The 18,412-nt window shown below is 37.5% G+C and overlaps 1 protein-coding gene across 3 annotated transcripts in view; it reads right to left on the bottom strand.

The window, feature by feature from the left end:
* Window positions 1-18,412, bottom strand: part of ZNF106 (zinc finger protein 106) — a 68,009-nt gene that overhangs the window by 25,023 nt on the left and 24,574 nt on the right. For 2 of the 3 annotated variants that reach the window (XM_061157459.1, XM_061157458.1), the window contains exons 2-5: window positions 16,586-16,671; window positions 11,639-11,700; window positions 5,809-6,006; window positions 318-2,498 (exon numbers count right to left, since the gene is read on the bottom strand). In XM_061157459.1, the coding sequence (XP_061013442.1) occupies window positions 318-2,498; window positions 5,809-6,006; window positions 11,639-11,700; window positions 16,586-16,639 (2,495 nt within the window). In that variant the 5' untranslated portion in view covers window positions 16,640-16,671. The remainder of the gene's footprint in view (window positions 1-317; window positions 2,499-5,808; window positions 6,007-11,638; window positions 11,701-16,585; window positions 16,672-18,412) is intronic. The other variant, XM_061157460.1, reaches the window with a different exon arrangement.

The following is an 18,412-nucleotide window of genomic DNA, read 5'->3' as shown; positions in this document are numbered from 1 at the left end:
GAGCTACAGATAGACATTTTTGTAATGCTGTCACTTTATGGCCCCTATCACCAAAGCGATGGATTTCTGATGGCATTCCCCTCACTTCATTTCTCAGAAGTAGGTGTGCTTCTTTGTAATCTGAATTCCCTGCTAGGAAACACTTTATTCCATTTGTTATAGAGTAGCAGTCACTCTTGGATATTTAAACCAGACATCTACAACAGATATTTTTTGCAAACATTTAATTAAACTCAACAAGTAGAATTCTCTTGACCACAGCCAAAGGGTAAGTTTAAAAGAAAAAAAAAAGGAAATGGATACTAAGAGGCACACACCTGGGTAAGCCTTTGCCTAGCTCTTGCTTTTTCTTGGTTACTTGCTGAATGACCTGTTCCCAGTTGACATTTCTTCGAGATGCATTCAGAATCTGCCGAAGGGTTGGCTTGAGCCCAGATTCCTTCTCTGTCTCACTCTTCCGATGACCACTGATGTTGCGGATGCGGCGAGCACTGTTGAGGTTTGGCTCAGGAAGGTGTGCTCCAGTTTTGCTCTTCAAGCTAATGTGCCGGGTTAGATCTCTCTGGAGTGAGGCAGGAAAGCCAAGCTTGCTTAGTTCAGGCAGAAGGGGACCTGAGGGTTGACCTATATCGCTTTTTTGAAGCTCGGCATCCAAGCTAGTACTCTCAAAGCCTTCAGTTTCATAAGATTCATGAGATTTAACAGGGTTATCAACCTGTGCATCTTCTAGAGAGGTTTTCAAATCTAGCAGTAAACCAGACTGTGGGCTGGCTACAGATGTCATTTGCAACTCAGTTTCTTTTTGGTGAACTGTTGAGTTACATGGGGAAGTGGATGGCTTTCTAGATGTTTCCAGGTTTTGGTCATCCCCCCTTTTCTCATCAGCAGCAGGAGTACTGCAGGATAAAACTTCTGTAGTTGTAGAACCCAGGGTTTCGATTTTTGTCCCATGCTTCTCTGTGTCAGATCTCTCTCCATCACTTTCATCTTCTAATGCGTGTACTTGAAATTCAATCTTCAAAGATCCTTTTTCAGACTCTTCTACATTCCTACTTGCTTTTGCGTAATTCCTGGTCCTCTTAGAAGCACTAAGTGGGTTTTGCAGTGACTCATGACACTGCAGCACATCTTTGGCTTTCTGTAATGTATCACTTACATTTTCGTCAGGATCCCTTTGAGTTCCAAGTGGACTTTTATTACTTCCTTTTAAAACATGAGGACCTGGACTTCGCATTTTGGATATGCAAGAACTCTGGTTATCTTCCACAGTGGGTTTAGTCAAAGGATTTGAGTGTTCCCCAGGGAAAAAAGAATTAATTTTGGTGTTTTGTGAGGGATTCTTTGAATCTTGCTTTTGAGGAACTGATTTAGTGCCTGGAGTTGGAAGGAGTGGGGATTTTAATAATGGTGTCTTATTTAAATTAGGCTCTTGTTCAGGTTTCCCTGTAATGGGACATTCTCTTACCACCTCATAGGAAGCAGTGCAATCTGAAGAGGTTTTGTGTTTAAGAGATCCAGTATATTTTTCTTTTTTTGTTTTCAGTTTTCGAGAATTATTTGTTTTATCATTTTGGGGCTCTTTTATTCCCACGGTTATCAAGCTAAAATCAAAGAGAGGCTTATCTATCATTTCTGACTTATTACCAGTGACTTCTTTCATTCCTGATTGTAAATCCAGAGTCTTCTGTGAAGGGTAAGGAGTCCAGCGACGGAGCTTTTCCCTTGCTACACTGACACTCTTCCCACCAATTTTGGAAGTGAAGGTGTCTGTCTGTTTAGTGGTTTGGCTTTCCAGCTGCTCAAAATTGAAGTCAAGCAAGCCTTCTGAATGAAACTTACCACTTGCAAATCCTTCAGAAGGACCTCTGTATGTGGCAACTGCACCAACTTTGTCATTTTCTTGCCGCTGCCACTTATATCTGTCTTGATTGTATTTGTTTGACTTAGATTTTGTATTCCATAGCATATTCATGTCTTCCATTTGACAGTTAGAACTTCTGTTTCTGCCCGGTTGAAATTTGTCTCCGGGGCCACTGTAATTCCAACTATTTGTACCACGTGCACTGGATTTCCAATTTCCGTTACTGCTGCTCGTATGCCAACTGGGAAAGCCACCTGTTCCTTCAGAATGCCAACTGGAATTCCTTCCTGTACCAGTATGATTCCAATCTACTGTCCCATTATTTGAATGCCAACCACCTCCAGAATTACTATGGTTGTGAAACCAAGGTGAGGAACCTCCTGCACTACCCTTATGCCACCCAGAACATCCTCTTGATCCACCATTATTCCTTGAAGAATGTGTGAAGCTGTTTTTCCTAGTGTTACTATAGCCATCTTTCTCCCACTTCCTGTCCCGCTGAGGAGGCCCACGATGATGCCGTGCTGGCTGGCTGTAGCTCTCTCTGTCTTGGTAAGGGATTCGGTCTTCTCGTCTCCATTGGGGTCGCCTGTCGTCAGAGTTTATTTCTTGGCTGCTATTGGAAGGTTCATCTTGTCTAGAAGAAAAACAGTCTTTTATTAGTGATTTAAAGGAGTTCTCATGATTCCTTTAAAGGCATAACCCACCAAACATGCACTCTGCCTTCTTTCTCTGTCACTTAGAATATGTAACTTAGAGTATGTAATAGTTTTATTTTTATTTCAAATAGTGATTGTTTTCATATCTTTAAATAATATAAATTTATATTTCACTATTTACTGATTTAAAATTAATATCTTATATTTATCAACCTCAAAATATTAAAAACTTGGCACATTTATACTATCTTTCCTCTCCTGCTCCTGTTTTTCTTAGCATATTCAAGGATTGTGTTCCTATCGTCCAATTATTTTTATATTACACAACTTTTAGAAAAGAGAAGCAAGTATACTTGGTAGCTACGGTTAATTATCATAGTTAACACAATTTAAATCCAGCTGTTATTAATACCATGATTTCTTCAAAAGTTGGTTCTTTCTGAAAGCCCAGTTTCTTAACCTATTTTAAATGGTAAGATTTTACTCTGCATAATAACTTTCATTAATAAACACTTTATCAAGTACACATTCAATGACTATTAGCAGTAATAGAAAACTTTTATGCATAGTTCCTGTTTCTGAAGGGCTTATAACCTAGCTAAGGAAATAAGTAAGGTCACAAACAGGAATAAAATAGTACATAACAAGCAAGCAGCATCCACGACAAATGCCAGAAGGAGTTTCATGAGCCAGAGGTTTTTAAAAGAAGCTACAGTTGTTTCAACTATTCATGTTAGACAAGAAGCCCAGAGAAATGTGAATAAATTTAAGCAAACATCATGGGAATCGGCATAAAACCATTTTCCTTCAAAAAGTACCTATGTTTTGCCTAACTCAACGCTTCACATGTGGTAAGGTGCTCAAAAGACTGAATAATATTAACTAAAATTACTGAGTACCTACTTATCATAAGGCATTTATTGCTAAACACTACAAAGATTATCTCATTTAATTTTCACAACTCTGCAGCAAGCATTATTATTTCTACTTTTTAGATATGGAAACTGAGGATTAGAGAGGTTAAATAACTTGCCTAGAATAAGATACCTAGTTCGTGTTATGGCAAAATTTGAACTTTGGCAGTCTAACTCTAGAGCCTACATTCAAACTGAAGTATAGTTGATTTATAATGTTGTGTTTTTTTCTACTATAAAGCAAAGTGATTCATTTATATATGTATACATACATATATATATTCTTTTTCATATTTTTTCCATTATGTTTTAACACAGGAGACTGCATAGTTTCCTATGCTATAGAGTAGGACCTTGTTGTTTATCTGTTCTATATGTAACAGTTTGTATCTGCTAATCCCAAGCTCCCAATCCATCTCTCCCCATCTCCCTCCCCATTGGCAACCATAACTGTTTTGAGCCCATACTCTTTACCACTAGACCTTGATATGAATGAAAATCTCAAAAACTAAAGTTTGATAGAATGAAAATCTCAAAGTTTCTGCAAGTGGGTTCCCTCCTCTGAATCTGAACTTGACTTAAATTTTAAACTCAGTACTGACTTTAATAGCTTCTAATGTCTCTAAGATTTTGGACACAAATTGGAGTTTTTCTGTTTTTCACTTTTAGGATAAAAGCTAATTCACCTTAAAGTTCAAGCATCTACTTACATTATGAATTATAACTACTGCTAAACAGGAGATCCTAAGTCCCCAAGTGTTCCTACAGACACTTGGAAGATTTTTTTTTTTTCCCACTTGGTAGATTTTTATACCACCATTAACCAATTTGCTTTTTTTTGTTTCTAAGCTGAATGCAACTTCTGACATCCAAGGAGATCACTGATTAGGTCTACTAACATCATCCAGAAATGAGAATTGGGCAATAAGTCAGTCACAAAGTAAAATTCCTAGATTATCATGAATTGGCTAGGTCAGGGGGACAATAGCATGTAGCTAAACTCACAGGTCAAAAAGAATAATCTAAATTAAAAACCTCATGAAGAAAAAAAGAAAAAACCTAATGAACAAGTAAGTAGATGACTTTATAAGTATGTCACCAAAGAGGCTTATTAAAATAATCAAAGACTAGTGACTGCAATATGAATGTCTAATTTACCGAGAAGCATTTACTCTCTGACTTAATGTTTAATCATTTACACAGATAAGCTAATAATGGCACAAGAATGTTAGAACAAAAATAGAAGTTAGTCTTCTAGAGGCTCCAACGCCCTAAAACAAGAGTAAACTGCAGCTATATAAAAGTAGTGAGAATGTCATTTGAAGGATAAGCAACTAAACAATTTAAGAATCATGCTGCTATGAACATTCCAAAACTCAGAAAGTCCATTTCAAAGACCTGTTCAAAAAGCTTTTAGCATATAGAGTAACAACTACTTCTTTTTTTATATTCAAACTGCATTCTAACTGAAAATGAAATACAGATCAGGTATAACTAGTATTCTAGAAGGATCTTCAAAATTTTTAGAATCTGAAACGCTTTTTATCATGTTCCAGAACTTAAAAAAATCACTCCATCTCATAACTGGTACTGTATCTTTTATTCATATCTGAAATTTTCTGCTTCATTAAACTTTTTAGACCATGAATCAGTAAGGTTAAAATACAAAAGGCTAATACCTAAATTATGGATGTAGGTATGAAACCATCTAGTACAAGCTATAAAACTTATATTGTTTCTGACACTGTCCAATATACAGCATAAATTTATTCAAGAAATATTTACTGAAGAAATTAATAATAAAAGGATAAATCAAACTTAGTAGAAGCACCATGTTAACTCACATTAGGCAAAACGATTTTTTCTTAAGGCATGAAATAAGAAATGCTATATAATATATTCAAATGAAACTTATTTAGTAATATATTTCCACTAGAAAATTCAGATACCAAACATGAATTTATTGGTACCCCCCCCCCCTCAAATTGGAACTAATACAAACAATTCTAAACATAGTTATCAGCATGGTAAAAATTTCAGATATGTAACAGCTATGGCTAGTTTTTAGATAGGGTCAATACTGAGGTTTGTTTTTGTTTAAGGAGTTAATACAGTAGTTCAAACAAGCATTCCATTGCCTTTTAAGATTAAGATGGCAACTTCAAGGTAAACTTTATAATTAAGGTAAATCTGTGGCACAACATTGCAAATCAATTAAAAATTAAAGTAAATTTTAAAAAAGATAAATCTGAATGCTACAGGCTGAAAAGAATGGAAATGGAAAATGTATTCTCAAAAAAAAAAAAAGAAAGAAAATGTATTCTCTCCTACACTGTTTCACACAGGCTTTTAAAAATATCAAATTATTACTCACCGACTTTGTTCTTTCCTTTGTTTTATTAACTGAACGAGTTCCTTGTCAAAATAATCTTCCTCTTCTTCTTCCTTTCCATCATCTTCTCTTTCCTGAGCATCAACATTATCTTTGTGCAACTGGCCAGAAATGTGCTTTGCATATGCAGAAAGACCCACTTCAGTAACCCCGCACACTCGGCACTCATGACTACTGTCCCTAGGGAAAGAGGGAGATGAGGGACATTCAATGCTCCCCACTGGCATGGCACACTCACCAGATCTGTTATAGTTTCCTCTGAAAGACACTGCACACTTTGGCACAGTGAAAAATTAGTGCTAATCAATCTCAATGCTCCTTTCATCACTTTTAATAAGTTTGTTCATAAGTTACTTTTGAAATGAATTAAAGATTCTTTTCCAGCAATCAAGAGGCAATACACTTCAGAATAATATAGTTGAGGAGAAATCTTCTTGAATTGCTGTACTTAAAACCTTGCCAGAGGAAACGTGGTGAAAGGGGAGGCAGGGCAGGGGGCTCAGAGCAAACAGAAGTTGCTCTGGAGCACACCCATGATGCCAACTGCACTCAGAAATCCTGGTGACAGCGCTCACATTTAATCTCTGGCTCAAAAGCTTTCTCCCAGTGAAAAGTAAGGGGTGGAGAAAAGAGTAGGAGGCAGAGCCAATCACAGCCTAGTGACTAAATCGGAACAGCTGGAGCTCTGCCTGGAATGTGAAGATTCCGGACTCCAGGACAAATGATAGGAGTAGTCTCAGCAAACTTTTTTTGGTCTCGATGATACATGTGATCTACATTCTGCTTCAGAAGGGTTTATTTTAAAGGGAATGGAAAGCATTTCAGTTGTAGGAAGTTAACAGCTGTGCTAGGCAAATGGTTTTTCTCAGGTTTCAGAAAAGAACACCATTTAAAGAGATGTAAAACCAGGTTCTCAGTTAAGAAAGATAATTGAGCAGGCTTTTTCTTCTTTTACTTTACATACTTAATAATGTATCTCATATGTGGCCAGTTTAAGAAGCCAAAGTCTTGAATCAATGACCAGAGCTGTAGTAGATGAACAATTTAAATGCATTTTTAGCTTCTTGAGTCCCTTAATCAGCTCAGCTATCCATGCAGTCACTATGAGAAACATCAGAACACCATGGGTACATGTGTAATGAATAGACAGTAATGTCCACTCAATAATCCAAATTGGCTTATCTCTGTATCATTTGTCTTGGGTTAATACTAGTGATATTTTTGCACTTCCTATGCCCTTCTATAAAAATACACAAACACAGACACAAAAAGACATGTTGTCTTTAATAAGATAGACACAGACACACACGCATGACTCTGCTTCATCTCTTCCCTCATATCCATCCATACATGGGCAGAATTCATTTCAGCTAACCAGAAGAGAGCCTCAAAATAAAGCCCCTCATTTACTAGAAGATGGTTTCTGCCACAGATCATCTGAACATTCATTTAAAAAAAACAAAAAACAACTTATCGAGCAACTACTAAATTCCAGGCAAAAAACTATGTATATGGTTAATGGTAACAAATTATAAACAAACAATGCCAAATAAGTCAAAACAAAAAACCCACTGTTTTTTCACTCTGTACATATCACGAAAAACACCTCAGAAAAATGGAGAAAATTCGGAAGCTTCCTTTTTTTTTTTGACTTTGTAACTTAAATGCTCTGAATGCAATACAGTCTATGACACTAACATTCATTTTAATGAGTTCTGACCAGATTCCTCGAATTACCCTGAATATCTATATACTAATTCCTTCTAATTTTCCAGGAACTTAAATATATTATTTTCAGAGTTTTCCACTGTACTTACTACAATTATATACTTTAAAAAAAGAAAAATAATCCTCAACTTTCTCCAGTTTACCACACTCATCTCTCAATCAACTAAAATTATGGTAGTTCATGAATGTAACTTGTAACAGAAAGCAAGTCTTTTCTCACAGCAACAAAGAACGAACTTTAAAATGAATATATAAATAGAAATCTATCCCCAAAGGGCAGCATCAGAACAATCTGAAGACTGTAACAAATTTAGAATACATAATTTCCCCTATAATAACAACTCAGATCAATTCAATTTTCTGGTTAGAAAATCTTTTGGGCTTTAATCTCTCTACAACTGGAATATGTTTTTAGTCCACTTTTCTACCTAAAAATTTATACAACACTAAACTATATTGCAGTACAAGGGACTTCATTTAAAAGGTATGCTTAAATAAAAACCCTGATTTAAAAAAAAAAAAAAAAACACCCTGATTTTTTTCCTTACTTCTAAAATGCAGAGTTTAAAAAAAAAAAAGAAAATGCAGAGGGCTTTTTTTTTGCAGGGGGGGGGGGGGGGGAGTGGGGGTTGGGATGGGGGGAGCTGTGCCTTACAGCTTGCAAGATCTTAGCTCCCTGACCAGGAATGGAACCCGTGCCCCTTGCAGTGGAAGCCCTGAGTCCTAACCACTGCACTGCCAAGGAATTCCCGCAGAGAATTTTTCATTTGTCCAAGCCATCAAAATCCTTCTTTAAAAAACATAATTGGAAGACCACATTGGCTTTTTAACATATTAAGGAATGTAAAGTAGATAGTAATTAACTCTTAAAAATAAATATCCATAACCACAAACCTAATTTGCAATTTCCAAAGCACAATTATATGTTAGATATGCATCAAATACTCAAACACAGATATTTAAAACATTTTTGGTTTCATTGCCAGAAAGTGTATTAACCATAATTCTGAATACTTGATAGAAGAATACCTCAAGATCCTACCCAGATGGGTACAGCAATAAGAGCAACATAAAAGTTAGCACTAAAAATGATTTATCAGAACACAGAAATCTGTAACATTTTTCTAAGAAATGAAATCAGGTTTCTGGGGATTTTTTCCTTTTTTAAGATAAACTTTACAAGAAACTTCATAAAGAGAAAAGAAAGAATCTGCATTTATACAGGGAAAGAACAGGACAGATTAACCACATCTCATAAAAATTCCAATGTGTCTATGTCTGAGGTTAAGTATATTAATTACAATATGCATTCGTGCTTCCAAATAGGGTGTTTGGGAAACCACATGCTCTTTAAAGTTAATAGCAAATTAAATAACATTTTAACAATGCTATTTTCCAATTCTTTATCAATAAACAGCTAAAATACTACTTCACATAGTATACAAAGTAATTGTTGGTAAAAAGTACTGCTGTACTTCCTGACTAATAAAGGCAATAATTTTCCTCAGTGTTTAACAGAGGGCCCAAATTAGCTACATCCTGTTACCACACAATTTCCTCTCATATGTGAAAGGCAAAGCCTTCAGATATTCTATCCATAAGCTCCTCTTTATTAAGCTTGCTCTATCTATACCACAACAGCTGGTTGATAAATTAAGGTTTGTGCCATTTTAATAGCATCTATCTGTAGAAACTACTTACAGGCTATACATCTGAACAAATACATTAGAAAAAAACAGGGAAATGTTCCTGATGTCTCCAATTGTGAACCAAATAAGGCACGCACTTCTCAGCAAGCCAGCATTCAAAAAGTAAATAATATGCTCTTTACATTTCTGTGTGTGGCTCTTTACATTTCTGTGTGTGGCTCAGCTGGTAAAGAATCTGCCCGCAGTGCGGGAGACCTGGATTCAATCCCTGGTTTGGGAAGATCCCCCTGGAGAAGAGAAAGACTACCCACTCCAGTATTCTGGCCTGGAGAATTCTGTGGACTGTATTAGTCCATGGGATCGCAAAGAGTCAGACACAATTGAGCAACTCTCACTTTACATTTCTTAACCAGATCACAACCAAAAATTGAGTGATACTTAACATCAGAAAGCTAGTTCTTAAACATGAAATCCAGAGGAAATAATCACAAACTGAAAAGGAAGAAAAAAGATGACTGATAACTATCTGTCCCTTTTGTACAAACTAGTGATGACTGTTCATCGTGATAATGTTCCAAGTCAGTAAATTATGTTTGAGATTCTGTTGTTTTTTTAATAGCTTTGCCAGCTGTTTTTCCTTGTTACCTACTTGCCTTCTCCCTTACAACTGACTACTGGCCAGAAAACCATACCAAACCTGTTTCCAAACCTGATAGCACTGTATCTGAAATATGAGTAAATTAAGTACCCTCCTCTAAATGAGTTTGGGTGCTAATGCTGACGTTGTCAGTTCAAAGGCTTCAAATGCTTATTGATTATTTGACTATGCTCCAAATAACTGTAAACAGTAGACAAAATCTCCACGGCACAATTAAATTGACAAGTGGGAGGAGAGGGGACCAAGTTACAGAACAATATGTGTATGGCATGTAGTTCAGTTCTGTTAATAAGACAAAACAAAATCAAAACATACGTACATGAGTGTGAACAAATGGATACAAATCTGTCCACACGCAGAAGAGAGGTTTGGATAGGGTACATGCTACACTGTTGACTTTCCTCTAAGACTGGAGTAGGAAGACGGGGAGGGAGTGAAAGGGCCTCTACTTTCTTTACTCATTATGATTCTGATTGACGATGAACATGAATCGTAAGCTATAAAAAAGTTTTAAAGGTTTTAATTGCTGATTGGTGATTTTTTTTAATAAAACAAGGCATTCCTCTTAGAAAAAAATGGGCTTCTCTCCTAATGATTAGACTTACTGGCCTCATTTGTTTTGTTTCATTTCATAACACAATACAGGTCACTGAGTAGCCAAGAAAAAGGTGAATTCCTGAAGGAAGTCAATGGGAAATGGGATCAAATAATTAAGACAATCCACAAATAGGTAATCAAAGGTTGACTGTATTTCATAGGCTCCTATGATAATGAGTTAAAGATCATATATGTTCAAGATATTATAAGGGTTCTCCACACTAAATCTGAGTGAACATCTTTTTTTTTTTTGATAGGTAAGAAGTAGGTTTATTTAGAGAGAAACACACTCCATAGAAAGAGTGTGGCCATCCCAGAGGGCAAGAAGCCTGAATACCTCTTTTACACTGCTGTGAAGACCTAAACTACATACAGTAAGGGACTGACCACAGAAAAATTCCTCTTACATGCTAAACAGATGCTGAAAGTTCAATAACATATTAATTTGCCCATACAACCTAAAACTATATTACTTAAAATACAGGTAATTCCAAATGACCTAGGTTGGCATCTTGATCAAAGTCTGTAACCATTATTCATGGACTAAGGTATAATTCTTATTTGTTTTCCAAAGTTTCTCTGTTCCATACTGTCTCCAAACAATTCACATACATTCAAAACATCAAAAAATGGAAACTTAGTTGGGAAAAAAGACATGGAATATACATACATGCTACCTTTAGTGTCTTAATTTCCTTAAACATCTCAAGCTTTAATTCGTAAAACAGCATTCTTAAATACAGGTTTATACATGGATTTTATTTACACTAATGAGATTTAGTGCTATTTAGCAGACTTTGGACTTCTCAGACTATTTCAACAACCAGTAAAGGTTTATGGCGTGTGATAATTTGCAAGCTGGTTAGGCAATAATGTGAAATGTCCTAGCTGCAAAGCTGGTGTGTAGGAATGAGAAAGCTTACTAATGACAGAACTAGCTCATCCCCAACCACCTTTGCCAAATCTATTTGCCAAAGTTGTTATGAATTCTACACATTTGAGATGTACAACAATTTATCCTTCTTGAATGAAAAAAAAACAAAAAACAAAAAGCTATTGTACTTGTTGTTAATTCCAAAAGACAGTTCAAGGCCACTTTTGAAGCATTACTATAAAATAAGCTAACAGGCCCTCAGATTCCCCCACATCCACAAGTTTATGGAAGAGAAAGGTTCCATACCTGCCCTTCAGGTTCTCAAGTTCCCTGTGATGCAACATGCTCCGCATGTGTTCATCCATCTCCTTCAAAATTAAAGAAAGCAGATTAAACTAAGGGGGACTGCCTTGGAGAAAAAAATTTCTCTGTCCTACTTAATCAACAATCAGGGCTCAAGCTCTTTGTCTTAAACTGGTGTTTGTGGTTTCTACTCACAATTCAATACTGAAAACATTTCCTTATTAAGTAACTTTTTTTTTTTTTTTTAGCCTGTTTTTGACATATTTTATTTTTAAACAAAGCAATAATTTTAAAAGGCCTATTTAAGTGGCTTTCCAAAAAGGTTAAAAAGTTTATTGTATTTAGGAGGCAAAAGACTAAATAATAAATGAATAGGTAAAATTCTATCCCTTACAAAGTATTTACTTAAGTTTATTAAAAAACAACAACAAAAATGCCTGAAATCACATAACTTCTCAACTACTTGGCTACTTTTCTTCATATTCTCTTTCCCCACTCAACTGACAGTTTCTCAAGAGTATGGTACAACTCTTATCCATGTCTTGGCCAGGGCCTGACATATAGTTATTAATAGCTGCTGAATGAACAGATGGATACATCAATTCTAGACAGAAGTTACAGACATAAGGGAATTTTCCTATGGTAGATCAAGATTTTAAAAATGCCTTGAACACAGCAGTTCTAGTATGGCTTCATTTTCACTACCCACTCCCTTGCCTACAACAACTGATGTGTTTCGTTCCAATGAAAAGTTTGAAAATGTACTAGATTCCTCCCCCCACCCCCATCCCACTGGGAAGGAAACAAAATCTATGGCAAGCGTTTCCATTTAAATGTGCAAGTGTGACACACACACTCACACACCTCAAAAAACTCAAAGTTGTAAATGTCGGTCTCTCTGCCACACAAAGCATATATATAGCCAGTACGTCATAATTAGAGAATGGCTGTTTACAAATATAAAACTGGCTCAGATGGTAAAGAATCCTCCTGCAGTGTGCAAGACCTGAGTTTGATCCCTGGGTCAGGAAGATCTTCTGAAGAAGGGAATTCTAACCCACTACAGTATTCCTGCCTGGAGAATTCCATGGACAGAAGAGGCTGGTGGGCTTGAATCCATGGGGTCCCAAACAGCCGGACATGACTGAGCGACTAATACACACACACAAGTTGAGCATTACTATTAACCCTGCCCTGTGCTAAGTGTCTCAAACATTTTTTCACTTGAACCACAAAAGTGGATTATTAACGTCATAAGGTCACAAGGATACAGAGAAGCTAACTTGTTTATTCACCAAATACTTATCAGTGCTTATTAGGTGTTAAGTACAAAGCTAGGCATTAAAAGGATAAATGTGAAAATATTCAGTCATGCCCTTGCAGAGTCAGATTATCAAGTGGTGAAACAAGTTCTCAAACTCTGGCAGATCTGACAACAAAGCCAATGTTTCAAAGATCATGCCACAACTGCAAGCACCTAGTGCATTGAGATATTTTTATCATATACAGTTCATTTGTCAGAAAAAGTACAACTACTATTCTTTAAGTTATCTATACACAGTGATATATAGTGCTGTGATTCAAAACACTTCCTTTAAATGGCAATCTTATTGAAGACGATCATCATTCCCTTCCTATCTGTACAAATGCTTTATCCAAGATTGGCCATTACATGCTAGCTACAACTGACTGGTCATTAACCAGAATGAACAATTAAAGAGCTGCAAACTGAGTGGATTTAGTGACAGGATAGAGAATGAAAAAATTGAAGAAAAATATACAACATCTGCTCTAATCCCTATGCTTCTTGCTGTTCAGTTTTTGTTTTCTCTTGTTCAATTTTTCCTTAGACTAAACATAAGCCAAATCTCCTTTTCTTAAGCTATATTTAAGTGGGTCTGTTTCTTGCAATGAAACCATTCCTAACCAAAAGAGTATTAATTGAAATGGGTTATTCTGATATAAAAACCAATTCTATATTCTATTTCAGTTATAAAAAATGTTATCATTCAAAACTAGTTTTAAGGAGACTTTTTTTTTTTTGGCTATGACACATGGCTTATGGGATCTTAGTTCACTGATCAGGGATGGAACCCCTGCCCCCTGCAGTGGAACCACAGAATCTCAACCACTGGAGGCCAGGGAAGTCCTTAATGTAACTTTTGATTGTCTAGAATACTTCAATAATCTGTTTCTAAATTTATGTGTGAAATCCTCACCCATCCTGCTCCAAGGAAAGAATGCAAATAATGAGACAACTGAGTTTTCAAAATAACTGGGAAAGACCTACAGGCACAGCTCCAAATGCATACCTGCAGATGTACGAAGCTTCTATTTAGTTCCTTTTATCAGTTTATGTTTTTAAAAGGAGAAGGAAGTGGGGGGCTGGGATTTGGGGTTGAAAAAATTTGGAAAACATGAGTAACACAGAAGTTTTTAAAAATATTTTTAAATTCCAGGGCTTCTCAGACTTTCATAAGCTAAGAAACATCAGGATACTCAGGGATGTAACATACAGCAACCCTAGATTCTTTTCTCCTCCTCAGTGTATTTGGAGCAAATCATGTGTGTGGGTGCTAAGTCTGACTCTTTTGCGACCCCATGGACTGTAGCCTGCCAGGCTCCTCTGTCTGGGATTTTCCAGGCAGAATACTGGAATGGGTTGCCATTTCCTCCTCCAGGGGATCTTTCCAACCCAGGTATCTGTGTCTCCTGCATTGACAGGAGGATTCTTATCACTGAGCCACCTGAAGCAGCCATGGTAATATTATAATAGTCTGGGAAACTAGAGGAAAGTACATCAACATAAGTTGTTCTTAGTCTATCTGAGTTTATCCCTTTCAGTTAACCCATTAACTTCTTAGATCATATCTTAACATTTAAATCACGCCATTCCCTTGCTTAAAAAAACTACTGTTGGCTTTCCCTAAGGCAGGAGTAGATTTAACTACTCAGCTCTTATCTAACTTTATTATGACCCATGGGAAAATATAAAGAGACAAAATATGTTTTAATCCAGAGTAGAAGAAATGCCAAAAAGACTTAAAATAGAAAAGTTGTGAGATATAACAAAATAGGCTAGACTCCACAAGTCTGACACCAGACCTCTGAGTAGCTGCCTATCCATCTCATATCTTCTCATCTTCCCTTCTCCCTCTTATCTGAAAGTAGGCATCAGTCAGTCAGTTCAGTCGCTTAGTCGTGTCCGACTCTTTGCGACCTCATGAACTGCCGCATGCCAGGCCTCCCTGTCCATCAGAAACTCCCAGAGTTCACCCAAACTCATGTCCGTTGAGTCAGTGATGCCATCCAACCATCTCATCCTCTGTCGTCCCCTTCTCCTCCTGCCCTCAATCTTTCCCAGCATCAGGATCTTTTCCAATGAGTCAGTTCTTCACATCAGGTGGACAAAGTATTGGAGTTTCAGCTTCAACATCAGTCCTTCCAATGAACACCCAGGACTGATCTCCTTTAGGATGGACTGGTTGGATCTTCTTGCAGTCCAAGGGACTCTCAAGAGTATTCTCCAACACCACAGTTCAAAAGCATCAATTCTTCTGCATTCAGCTTTCTTTATAGTCCAACTCTCACATCCATACATGACCACTGAAAAAACCATAGCCTTGACTAGACGGACCTTTGTTGACAAAGTAATGTCTCTGCTTTTTAATATGCTGTCTAGTTGGTCATAACTTTCCTTCCAAGAAGTAAGCATCTTTTAACTTCATGGCTGCAATCACCATCTGCAGTGATTTTGGAGCCCAGAAAAATAAAGTCAGCCACTGTTTCCACTGTTTCCCCATCTATTTGCCATGAACTGAAAGTAGGCACAAAAAATTTTTATTCATTGAAAATTTGAGTAAACCTGGTCTAAATTTTTAAAACTAGAACAGCAGTTCTTTTACATTTGTAAAGGGAGCAAGTATATTACTAAACATGATTTTAAAATCTCAGCTGATTTTCCCAACACTAATTGAAATCCTAAAATAGGAAAAAAGAAAAAAATTCTTCCCCCCAGCCTACTAAATGGATCACAATCAAACTCCTCAGTGGGGCAATCAATACTGTTTCTCAACTATCTTCACTTAACTTACAAATTAAATTGTGGTCCTAATATTTCCAGGATGAAACTGTCTTAGTCAGATAAGCTTTTTTAACCTGCTCCTAGAGCTGTTATACTCCATTCTACAGCTGAATCTTTGTATTTTTCTTCCACCTAAAATACCTCTTCTCCATTTCTTGTAAGCCATCTCACTCCCAAACATCTTTCAAGGTTCACTCAGACTTGCCTGGCTAACCTCCCTCATGATAACTTTCCTAGTTGTCTGTATTTCCAAAGGCAATCAAGAACATCTTAAAAGCACAGAGGGAAAGTTCCTCAGTATTTAAGCTAGACGAATTCTTGGAAAGCAAAAATAAGAGGCAGGGGGTAGGGGGGTGGCTGTGGGTGGCAAAATATGAGACAAATTGCAGACATTTTCCTTAAAGCACAGGTAAATTCTTTGTTTTTAAGTGTTTTTCTTTGAGCAGCATCCCCACCTTGTGGATGTCTGAGGATACAGTCAGAACCATTGCTACTCTGCTGTGCTTCCCACAAGCACAGGCAGAGAACTCACAGGCTGCAAATCAATGTCACTCCCTTAGCTAATCAGAAAGCTGTTACAATCTCAGCCTGAATTTTAATGTATGCTCTCCATAACTGGTTACTAGATTAATTTCTCTTTATCATACTGTTGAGTATCTTCAAATTCCAGGTAGAGGTTTAACAATATAGTTACTATCTTCATAAGGCAGTAATTAGAAAGAAACCAGTGAAATAAGACTAAGGTTTAGGAAAGAGGCATAAAGGAGATGTTGTTAAAAGCTTTTACCCATCTATAAATTCCATATGATGTCTCTGAAAAAATGGTCAGTCATAGAAGCCTCAGATTCTCTCTCTCCTATTATTACCTTTTTTGAGCTGTACACGATGTGGCACAATATGCATTTTCGTTCTCGTACCATAGCGACCAGATCCGAAGCACTCAGCGTCACACCTGCAATGAGGAAGTAACATTCAGTAACATTTTCTTCCCAGATGTCCTGAGTTTCATCTTAACACAGCCCAAAATACAAGTCCTGCATCTCCCTCACCTCCACCCTGCTCCTACCCCAGTCTTCCCATCTTGGTAAATGAAAATTCCAATTTTGCAGGACCCTAGGGCAAAAGCGTTGGAAGCCATCCTCGATCCCTCCTTCTCATCCCATATTCACCCTCATCAGCAAATCCTGCCAGGCCCATCTTGAAGTACTTCCAAAATCTAGCCACTCTTCACATTCATCAACTCCCATGGCACCAGCCTACTGACCCGACTCCCTATTTCCACTCTTGTTTATACTCTCATGATCCATTCTCAAATCAGGAATCAGAGATTCTCAGAATGGGATTCTTTTAAAATTCAAGTTAGATCACTTAGGGCTTCCCTGGTAGTTCAGTTGGTAAAGAAACTGCCTGCAATGCAGGAGACCCCAGTTCAGCTCCTGGGTTGGGAAGTTCCTCTGGAGAAGGGTTAGGTTACCCACTCCAGTATTCTTGGGCTTCCCTGGTGGCTCAGATGGTAAAGTACCTGCTTGCAATGCAGGAGACCTGGGTTTCATCCCTGGATTGGGAAGATTCCCTGGAGGAGAGCATGGATGACCTGACTCCTTATTTTCACTTTCGTCTACCCTCACAATGATCTATGCTCAAATCAGCAACCAAAGATTCTCAGTTCAGTCGCTCACTCGTGTCCAACTCTTTGCAACCCCGTGGACTGAAGCATGCCAGTCCACCCTGTCCATCACCAACTCCGGAGCTTGCTCAAACTCATGTCCATTGAGTCGGTGATGCCATCCAACCATCTCATCCTCTGTCGTCCCCTTCTCCTCCTGCCTTCAATCCTTCCCAGCATCAGGGGCTTTTCCAATGAGTCAGTTCTTTGCAGCAGGTGGCCAAAGTATTGGAGTTTCAGCTTCAGCATCAGTCCTTCCAATGAATAGTCAGGACTGATTTTCTTTAGGATTAATTGGTTTGATCTCCTTGCAGTCCAAGGGACTCTTAAGAGTCTTCTCCAACACCACAATTCTAAAGCATCAATTCTTACAGTGCTCAGCTTTCCTTACGGTCCAACTCTCACATCCATACATGATTACTGGAAAAACCATAGCTTTGACTAGATGGCCCTTTGTGGGCAAAGTAACGTCTCTGCTTTTTAATGTACTGTCTAGGTTGGTCATAGCTTTTCTTCCAAGGAGCAAGCATCTTTTAATTTCATGGCTGCAGTCACCATCTGCAGTGATTTTGGAGCCCCCCAAAATAAAGTCTCTTGTTATTTATAAAGATACTGTTTCTAGTGTTTCCCCATCTATTTGCCACGAAGTTATATGGAATTCTTTTAAAATTTAAGTCAGATCATTTAACTCCTCTGCTCAGAATCTTCTAACAGATGTCCATCTCACTAATAGAAAATACAAAGTCCTTTGTCATGGAATACAAAATCCGTTTCTCTCTCAACTCTGACCCATGTCCGATCACTCTCCCTGTAGTGCTCGATTCATATTACACTGCCCTCCTTCCTGCTGTTCCTTGATCACACTAGGGATTTTCCCACCTGTGGCTTTCTTTATGTCCTATTTTCTCTGCCTGGAATAGTCTTCCTTCAGATATACTTATGGTTCTCATGGATCACTCTCTCAAGTTGCCTCGTCGGAGAGGCCTTCCCTGTCCTCCTATAGAATTGTACTTCCTGCCCCGCATTT

The sequence above is a fragment of the Dama dama genome, chromosome 12, assembly GCF_033118175.1.
Source record: "Dama dama isolate Ldn47 chromosome 12, ASM3311817v1, whole genome shotgun sequence".
NCBI lineage: Eukaryota > Metazoa > Chordata > Mammalia > Artiodactyla > Cervidae > Dama > Dama dama.
This window is presented reverse-complemented; position numbering and strand designations above follow the sequence as displayed.